The sequence below is a fragment of the Phalaenopsis equestris genome, unplaced genomic scaffold, assembly GCF_001263595.1.
Source record: "Phalaenopsis equestris unplaced genomic scaffold, ASM126359v1 Scaffold234762, whole genome shotgun sequence".
Lineage (NCBI taxonomy): Eukaryota > Viridiplantae > Streptophyta > Magnoliopsida > Asparagales > Orchidaceae > Phalaenopsis > Phalaenopsis equestris.
This window is the reverse complement of record NW_018252665.1, coordinates 26,429-37,460: the sequence shown is the minus strand read 5'-3', so window position 1 is coordinate 37,460 and position 11,032 is coordinate 26,429. Positions and strand designations below refer to the sequence as shown.

General features: G+C 30.4%; 1 protein-coding gene across 1 annotated transcript; it reads right to left on the bottom strand.

Annotated features, from left to right (window-relative positions):
- Positions 1-521: 521 nt before the first annotated feature.
- Positions 522-10,481, bottom strand: LOC110039015 (two-component response regulator ARR11-like; the record flags this gene model as incomplete). Its single annotated transcript, XM_020743955.1, has 4 exons — positions 522-628; positions 1,248-1,358; positions 10,128-10,236; positions 10,329-10,481. Coding segments are annotated over 4 exons (480 nt in total), but the record flags the coding sequence as incomplete, so codon positions are not given.
- Positions 10,482-11,032: the final 551 nt, after the last annotated feature.

Below are 11,032 nucleotides of genomic sequence, written 5' to 3'. Positions count from 1 at the left end.
TGTTTTTGTTTTTTGGGCGGGATACGTCGGGTCGGAATACATCAAAAAGCTTATTTTTTAAGTTGTAAAGCCACGTGGAATCGCATTCCACGTGGCGAATTTTTATTCGGTACCGCATGTAAGGGTTCATGCGGTGCACGTACCGAATAAAAATTCGTGGGGGTGGGGGTGGGGGTTGGGGAAGTCATTAATGGTCCTAAAAGATTTTAAATTTAAATGTATATGTTGATAGAGTTGCTATTGAGGGAATTGTCACGAGTTTTTTCTAATAAATATTTGTTCTTTAATAAGTAATTAGTTAAATAATTCTTAAATTAAGAATCAATTATTCTAGTAGATTAAGTTGTTTTTAATTTTTGTGATTCATATCTCAGGTTTGTTTACTTACGTTGAGCGAATTTAATCATAATTTTAATAAATATACCCTATTGTGGCACCAACACAATTTTAAAAAGTTATTTTTTAAAATTAATATATGTGCTTAGTGTTGGAAAAATATAATTTAGAGCAGGGAATCGAACCTGTATACCCGCATTTGAGAAGCATAAGCTTCAGTGTCTCGAGAACGGCGGAGTCATCATCAATGGCTAAAACCCTTAGTACAGCGGGGAAACCGTCGGGCATCATACTGTTAGAAATACAAAACTTGGAGATGCCAACCCTAGTTATGGCTTTCTCTTCCGTTCGAGAAAGCTCAGAGTTTTATGAGATGGAGAGCAGAAACAAGCCTGAAGAGAAGAGAAGCGGGATATACTTAGATATAGAAGGATTAACATAAATGCCACTCAACTTCTTCGTATTTACACATCCAACACACCGAAACTTCAATTTGTATCTGCGCATGAAAAGGTTTGATATAATTTTTAAAAAGTTAAAAGGGAGTTTTATGTAAATGTTCTTTTACTCCATGCTTGCTAATGAGGCTGGAAGTGGCCCTGCAGAGTATGCGGGGGCATCCAAGTCATTAACGGTCATTAGCGAACTTTCTCCGAAATCCAAGTCATTAACGGTCATTAGCGAACTTTCTCCAAATACTTTTTTTAGGAAATAAACATCAGCTTCGTCTTATCTAATTTTTTTTAAAAATTTTTTTAAATGTGAATCTGCCCGGAACAAAAATATATATTGTCGTTTTTAGTTTTTTTATTATTATTAATTTCTAATTTTACGGGCAAATATTAGATATGGCACATTTGAAATTTAAGGACAAGTTTGACCGAAGAGCGTCGTTTTGCTGCATATAATACCGAAAAAAGACATCCTGTTTGGCACCATCTTCAGATGTTGCTTCGGCCGCAACCGCATCTCTTACTTCTGATGGCGAAATTTTCACAACTTTGGCCCTCCGTTCGGATGTTCTGAAAATTGAAATGTCCAAAATAGCTTATATGAGCCGGTTAGATGTTTGCATCCTTCGGTATCATCGCTAATGCTCTTCTAGTGATTCCCTTAGGATGGATCAGCCGGCTATCGCTGCTGAATTTCTTCCCGAGACAAAGAACCCTAGTGATGAAGTGTTTTGTTGTTCATCGTCCAAATAAGGTGAGATTGAGACAACCATCATTGCCACCCACCAGTTCAGCCACTTCCAGAAGTTCTTACCTCCATTGGAAACTTCTGCTTCTACTCCATTGCCACTAGTATGATCGAGGAGATCATATTCATGTACCAGATTCAGCTTGTAAGTGTCGCAGTGGCATCAACAAACTAATTGTTCTTCTACTCGATGGATTTCTGATTGCTATGCCCACAGAGCTTTCAATTACCGTGATTAGTAGCTCTCACCGCAGCCATAAAATTGATATAAAAGTAAACAAAAAAAAATATTTTCTTTTCAAAATCTAGAAATATTGGGATATTTTTAATTTTTCTCTTAAAAAAGATAACGACAAATGATAATAATGAACTTTTGTTGTTAAAAAAACACTTTTTTTTTTTATTTAAACATCAGTATGGGCTTTAGGAACCATAAATATATACAATGGTTTCTTATGAAATTATTTTTAAAGCAGCTTTATGAAAGGAGAGACCCTACCAAACCAGGCCTATAATATATATTAAGGCTTTGTTTGAACAGCTCAGTTCCATTCCACAGAAACCTGAGAAATCGAAAAGGCTTGGTTTGGGTTTTCAATTTTTCTATATTTTTATCCCATGACAACGACATTTCTCTCAGTTTTAAATCATGAATAGGGTGCAACATTCTGGAATGTGTCTTCGAAAGGAAATTTTCTGAAAGACAAAGTGCGGTCAAACAAGGCCTAGCCTTGCACACGTTAGAACACCTATGTCAAGCCCTTGCCTCTCCTCCCTCGGCCTTCTCTGCTACCATCCACGTCTGTTTCATGTTCTTCCTCGGCTTATATTTTGAAATTTTCATCAATTAAATTTGCAGTTGTTCTCTTTTTCTTTGATGCTATGTAGTTTATGTTTCTTATTTTTCCCCAATTCAAATTAAAAAAAAAACCCAGTATTTCCAAAATTACAGCTGTTGTGTGTCCTAAAATTGTGTTCTTGTGTTTGTCGAATTCCATATTTTAATAGAGGACGATGCTTTCTGTTTCATCTTCTTCTCCAATTGTAAAAAAATGGATTTTTAAAATTATTTTTCCGGTTCTTTCCTACCCCTCTCAAGCAAATAAAAATTTGAATATGTAGGATTTGGAGCTACTCTGTATTTTGGGAATAGTGAAGCAACTAATTGATTGAATGCACACTGAGTTCTCTTGTCTTCTTGTTTGTCATGTCTCATCTTTTTGACTTAACTTACATACCACTTAATGCCTATATAGTTGCATATCCTACATGCAAAATTCAATTTTTACATATATGCCACATTTACTTCTATGATTATGAATATACAATTCATTTTTAACTTTGTAGATGTGCTTATATGTTGACAAACTTGGTGAATGTCTAAACTAATGTCTTTTATTTTATCATCATGGAAAAAAAAAATCTATTCAAACTCAGAGCCGTGTTAAATCGAAAGAAATGTGAAAGAAAAAACTAAATCAGATAGAGTTGTGTTTGGAATCATTTAATAATTTTGAAATTTCCTGTCAGATGACATAGAATATGTGAATAATAAAAGTGGAGAAACATCGTACTGATCAATTCAGTTGAAATCCTTGGCCGCTGTGGATGCCTGAAATGTTCTGGGCTTTAAATCTTCTTCATCTCTGGTGATCACTTCAGTTAAAGGTAACTTCCTTTTTGTTCCGCTTCTGTTATTTTTGCTATTACAATGCTTATATTGCCAAGAAACTATAGTGTTACCTCATTTCATTTTTATGTTCTACTCAAGTTGATTTCTACTGAGATGCAGTGGTTATGATATCCAGTTAATGATAATTTCTCTGATTTCTTGGTATGGACTAATCTTCCAAGGCAAAGTTTTCTCATTCTCAATCTTGCAAATGATGAGTCATCAAGGATGGCATGAAAGTTGTACAAATGAAGCATCCTTTTTCCCTTGTTTTGGACAACTCTATAAAGTAGATAGGTTGGGAAAACTCATGATCTTCTGCCCACTGGTAGCATTTGACTTCGCATTAAGCCTTTTAGAAGCATTTGTTCTTTTAATTGTTATTTTATTTTACTATATGATGATATTTACCATTTTTTATTTGCTTTCAACCATTGTTGTCTTAATAATTCAATATTATTCTGCTATAAAATATTTATATGGACATCATATATGTATTATTAAATCACTGAATTGAAAACACAACATTAGTTGTAGTTTTTGCTGACCATTGAAATCAAACAGCCGGAGTAAGATTTTACATGTATAAAACCTAAATTTTCAAATTTACTTGAATAACATTTTAATGTCAAGATTATATCATAAAAATTAATGAAAAATTTGATGTAATGTGACATATGAGTTTTATATGAATAAATATTGAAGTTTAGGTGTTGGATATGTAAATAAATAACAATTGTATGGTATGGATGCTAATCACCCAAAATAGGGAGATTTACAAAGATATGAAATCCTAAAATGTACACAATTAGATCCCAATGCAAGAAAAGACCATAATAATTTCAAGCCTAGTAATTTATGGATTGAATCTGCCTTGGGAGCATATTAGTGCTAAGTAAATAGGGGCTTCAAAATGCGTTTGTAATGAAATCATGTAATTTGAGTTTTGCAAATAACTTCTGAATGAGGTACTCTTCTTTGGTTTCTCTTTTTTGAAAAATTTAGCTGCCCTACAATGTAGCAAAAAAATTAGAGAATATCAATACAGTTTTGTACTGTCATGGATAGAAATAAGAAGGTTCGCATGCAACGAATGCATACATATTTACTTTAAATGATTCATAATGAGTTTCATATTCAACAAGATGCACAAGGTTAATATTCTAAAGTTTTTTTTTTAATTTGAATTTTACTAAAAAATTCATTATGATTCTATATTGTATCTTTAGAATAGTAGATTTATTTTAGTTAAAAATATTAAAACTAGAATCCGATTGCAATTTCATCATTTTAAGCGCATTTTTTTGTTGAATTTTATTCTTCTACTAGTGCAAAGTCGAACTCGAGTATGAATTGATTTATATTACAGTATTACTGATTGAATACAAAACATTATGCTTGTTCCATTTGCCATACTTATACAATATGTAGAAAGGGCATTAATTAGAAGAAATTCTCTTAAACTTTGGACTAATTAGTATGCAAATTGTTCACAAGCTACTTTTTTTATTAAATCACATGGGTGCTGGAAATTTGTTTTTGCTCTTTGCTTGATCCCATGAGCTTATAATATGGCTAATGGTATGTGTTGCCTCCAACTATCTAATATGAATACCACTCAATTCATAAGTATTTACATATCTAACATGAACTTAAAATTTAATGTGATATGAAAGACTTACATGGTATAGATATTAAAAAGCAAAGTTTAGCTTTTAAATATATGATTATGTTGGAACTAGGAGGTATGTATGTAAATGCCACATAAAAAAGAATAAGTAGAACTTAGAATAGATCATAAAAAAATAAAGCTTGCAGAACACTGCCATCATTCCAAATTTCCAAATAAAGAGATAAAATATTTCATCCAATTTTTCAGAGGCCAAACTGAATAAGCCTTTGAAATCCCAAGGAATATTGAACATATGTCATTGAACAAATCCTAAGATTACATTGAACCCAAGAAAGTTAATATGGAAGCTCCAAGAAAATGTATTTATACCTTTTCTTTTATATATATACCCAATTGTAATAGTTCAAACAATGCAAACTGCAGTTTAAATAAACTAAGATAAAATACAATATTTTTGGAGGAATGCATTAAAAAAACTATTTAATGTAGTTGCATTTCTTAATTAAATATTCTCATGTTATGCATTATGTTCTGCAAAGATTCTTTCATCATGCATAGGAAGGGTTGTAGGTAATCAAAGTTGACTGCATGGTGAAGCAAACTTGAAAACAACAAATGTGGGACTTGATCATCAATAACATAATGATGAAGTCATCAATGCCAAATCCAATTTCAACAAGGAATTGACTAACAAGTTCTTTGGTTTACTCCACCTCTTCTCCTTTTAGAGGACTATATATTGTATCACCCATGGCTTTAGAGACCATCTCCATCCTCCCATTTTGTGGATCAAATTCCACCATATCCTCTGTAGTGAAGGTAATTTTATTTGTCTATTTTCTGTCTGATTTGTTTGGTAACACCCTTCATAGCATTGCCCTTGTCTTGTGTTACCTTCAACATCTCTAATAGTCATAATTTATATAAATTAGTTTTTCATCAAAGTAAAAATATGATTCATACCTAGTTTTATGCTGATTTTTTAACAATATTCAACTTTAGAATATACTAAAACACACAATCAGTGATAATTATGCTGATTTTTTAACAATATTCAACTTTAGTATATACTAAAACACACAATCAGTGATAATAACATCAATTAGACAACTCACGGTGGAACAAGGTCAGTATTTCTATACATGATTGTGTAAGGAGGCACAAAGGTAGTCATAAGTAATTCATACTATTTAATCATACAATCCAATTATGCAATCATAAGAGAAATGTAGTTTTTATCACTTGATATTTACCGAACCAATTGATCTAATTAGGTTTAGTTTTAGATTTAGTGTTGTAATTTAATAGTAGTAGTTTATAAAAACTACGTTAATCAACATTCTAAACTAAGACCTATTAGTAGTATACTAAAACTTTTCTTAAAGAAGTCATTACCTCATTATCTTTGGAATCGACAATCCGAACTCAATAGAGCACTATATTTCTGAAACGATGTATATACTTGCGTGAGAAACCCCGGTGTGGAAGAATATCAAATTTTAAGAATTCAATGAAAATTGTTAGGGAGTGGATTAATTTTTCTAGAGTCACTACCAGAACTTACATAATTGTGATAATCGCTTAGATAGATTAGGTTGTTGCCCAGGTCTCCACCTTGCTAGCCTACATAAGATAGGAGATGGAGTTGAAGATGGGGTCAAAGTTCATTGCGATATTGCGTCATGCACGACAGAGAGCAAAGCTGTCAGTTGAGGATGATTCTGACAATGACAACGATGAGAGAATGTATTACGTGTAGAGACTTCTTATTTTCTTGTTTGCTTATTTAGGACAATTAATTCGAACGACATTACTTTTTTATGTACAAGTGTTCATTTTGGTTGGTTTAATGTAATGGTTTTCATTTATATTTATGGTTTTAGTGTTGATTACTACTGTGATATTTGTTTAATAGCTGCTTGGATTAGTATGTTGTGTCATGTGGAAATTATAGTATTAGGATTACAGGTGTGAAAATTTTAGTGTTGAAGAAGAATATTAATTTTTTTTCCGATGCTGCAGATTTTCAACAATTATCGTCCAACTTTCGACAGTTTTGTAGTTAAATCCGACGGCTAGCAATTATCGATTAATTGAAGATATTATTTTTGCTATTTTGTAGGATTTAATTTAGGTTGAATCCCGCTTAAATTCTGCCCAAATTCTGCTAAGGGTGTACACGAGTCGAGCTTGAGCTGCTCTCGGCACGAGCTTGAGCTTGATTATTTGATCGAGCTCAAGCTTGAGCTTTATTCTTCGAGTTTGAGATTGCCTATAGGCTGACTTGTTTGATATAAAAGTGAGAAGATAATATTAGTTCGAACTTCGATATAAAAGTGAGAAGATAATATTAGTTCGAACTAGTATTATAATAAAATGACAAATTGAATGAAAAATTAAGAAATTAATAATAAGAAATAATTTGTTATAAATAAAAAATAAAAAACTATTATTTTTTTAAATATTTTTTATAATTTAAAAATAAAATATTAAATTATTTATATTTTAAATCTATTTTATATTAATTATTTCTTAAAGGGACATCCCATAAGCTAAAAAATTGAGTCGGGGTTGGCGAGCTTGACTTGTTAGCTGATTGAGGTTCACGAGCCAAGCCACCGGTCGATTTACACCACTTTTCCGTTTCATTTAGTACCTAGAACAAAATTAAAAAGGAAGATTTACATGCATACTTCTCAATTCTTTTTTATTTACATATATAACACCTAATATATAGTATTTAGAGATTTAAATTTTTTACATATACTATACATGAGAAAATATATTTCATTTTAAAAAAATAAAAATGGTGATATTTTTGCGGTGATTTGAAATATATATATGTGGTTTAAATATAAATAATAAATTTTAGATTTTAGATATGTAAATACATAGAGATTGGGTGGTTTGTATGTAAATGCCCAATTAGAGAAAGAAAAGCAAAATGCTTGTCAGGGCTACAAACGAATTGATTTAACAAATTAATTTATCTTGTCTAATTTAGTTCCACATCAGTAAAAAATTAGTTAAGAGTTTTATTATAAATAGGATGACACCAGATTGCAAGGCTTAGGGTTTGTTTGGAGCAGCTTATTTGGTGCGGTGGCGTTTTGAAAACGCACCTGACCTGTTTGGGTAAACTTCGTTTTGGTAGCTTATGTGTTTTACACCACACATATCTAGGTGCGGTGAAAGCTTTTTAACTGTGGTCTGGTTTTTTCAAAAAAATAAAAATTAGAATAGATTATTTTTAATCAGCTTATCAACAGATTTTTCAAATTTGATGTGTATAGTAAGAACGCTCGAAATATAAATGAGAATTCTTTATTTATTTATTGGTATTGCTGACTATTATTTCTGAATAACTTAATTAACTATAAGTTATTATGATTTATAATTAATTAAAATTATTAATTAAAATTATTAATTAAAAAATAGAATAAATTTATTTTAAATTTTATTTAAATGAAAATTTTAATAAATGATAAGATTGAAATCTCTCCTCAATTCTTAACATTCTATGATTAAGGTTATCAAAATGGCTGATGTATATGAAGCGTCCTATTTATAGTTAGGATCAGGGATCACTATAAATAGCTAGCAACATGTATGTTAAGATTACTCATTAGAGAACCATTTTTTAACAAAAAAACTAGTAGATAATACTATTTCTTAAAATATTCAATGCAAAATACAAAGTTAATATAAAATGAATTAATTTCATGATTTTAATTTTTTAATCTTTATCAAGCAATCAATTAAGGATACTTAGCATTTGTTCTCTCATGCATAAATTTTTACAAAATAACTATTCTCATATCAAATAAAATCACTTTCCAGCACTCAAATGCAAGCACAAAATTTTAGCATCTAAATTAAAAAAATAAAAAAATGTTGCGATATATACCAGAATTTGATTTAAAAATAATTAATATACTCAGAAATACAATATAAGAATATCTACAAAAGCATTATAGAGCCACAAGTTTCAATAACAAAAAAAAAAAAATTTTAGATTGGCAGCCAAAAAAACACCAGATTTTGATTTTCTCTGCATCTTTATATAGAATTTACAAGTATAAGCTTCAATTAATATCATAAAATTTGACCATTTTGTTTAGAAATAACAAAAAAATCATAGATCTATATAAAGATGATTTGAAAATGGTCCACCAACTTGGGGCAGCAGAGGAGCAAGATCTTCCTGTGCTTAGTGAAATAAAAAAAGATAGTATATTAGAAAAAAAATATATTCAAAATCATGATATGAAGTAAATTTTGAAATTTTAAATACTTACATTTTAATATTGCGGCGAGCTCATTGAAACTATTGTTATCACTGAAATCATAGTTTAAGAACCTGTCGATGTCTGCTTGTTCCACAATAAGTTCAAGCTCTGTAACTAAATTAAGCTCAATATATCCTTCACTTGGCCAGAAAGTTTGAAAAATTTGTCATACAGGAACATGCTCGCAAGCATAAATATTGAGTTTGCTTGAGTAAAATTTTTCTTGTTGACTCAAAAGATGAGGGAATCATGCAGGGCGAACATTTGTAAGTATGATCATTAAGAGATTGGAAACTTAGAATATATGCAAGAGATTTTGACATACTATTATATAAATTGGCATCCAGTTTGTTAACAGTTTTTGGGAGAAAAGTTCCACCATAACATCCTACTCTAGTATCATTAAAAATTTGTTGACCAATCCTAATTGTATTAACTTTCAAACTCTTTCTGTACTTCTGCATAATACAAACAAATGTTTTTTAACATAATTATATTTATAAGAGTATGAATGAATGAAAGATTTTTGTCAAAAACGAGCAATAATCAACAATGAAAAAGAAGAACATATAAGTCCAGCATATTTATGTTTGTTTCATGAGCAAACCTGTAAATGACTGACAACGATTTCTCTAGTAAGTCCCGGAGTTGCCATCATATTAAGTATTTTTTTAGGGACTGCCTCTGATAATTAAAAATTCATATTTTAAGATCAAGAAAGAAATTTGAAGTGTATAAATAATATCAGACAAAAAATTATTTACTGTTTACACCAAGTTGGTTAACGACATCGATAAATCTAGTATGGAGCTCTGACGTCCAAGTAAATCGAGCTCTCTTTCGTGAGGGTAAGTCATCTTTAGACTCAATCTTAGCATCATCATTTCTGTCTCCTACAAGATATTTAGATTTTTTGACGAGTTCTGAAATCTTGTCATTTTTTGATCTTATTTCATTTGCATCTTTCTTTTCATTAAGATATCTTTTAACTGCATACCTCCAGATAAGTTTTAGTTCTTCCAGACGCACAGGTTTAACGAGATAGTCAACTGCCCCGTAGTTAATAGCATTCATGACTACTTCGAATTTAGAGTCAACAGATATCACTGCATATAAAATTAATCAAATTAAAAAAAAAAAAGTTAACAAAACTAGTTGATAAAAATTATTGAAATTTTGTTGTAGTTTGTTAAAGTACTGATTACAGGTAAGTTTATTTCATGCTGAACGTTCTCTAGCAGCTGAAATTCATCCATGTCAGACATATTGACATCAGTAATTTTTATATCATATTCATCTCCATTTGCACTCAACAATTCCAAAGCTTGACGTGCATGATCCCATACTGTGACTATAATGCATGAAATTGTTTTAATAATAAAAAAAACAATGTAGGAGTACTTCATATGAGAAAAAAATAGAATCGATTACTCACAAATGAAAATTTTATAATAAATATGCAACAATAGGCACTTGAAACAAAAACCAATTAAAAACTAGTTTTACAAACCAATATAAAATGTAACAGTAATTGTTTGTAAGAAAAAAATAGTGAATCCATATAACAAATAAAAAATTTGTTAACACAGTAGTAGACACTACATACAGTGTATAGATTTGAAATGTGTACACGAGATAAAGCACATTCTTATTTATTTATATATCATGATATTATTTTCTAAAAAAATAAGAATTTTCATTCCTACTCATTCAACCTAAACTTCTAAAAATTGTACTCCAGAAAGCCTACAACTGTTTAACCCAATCAAATGGACAATCTTATCTCCGTACTAAAAAAATTTTAGCGATAGTGAGAGTCGAATCAGAGTGATCAAGAAAAAAGTTGGCTGATCTATCTATCTATCTATCTATATATCGATATATATATATATATATATATAT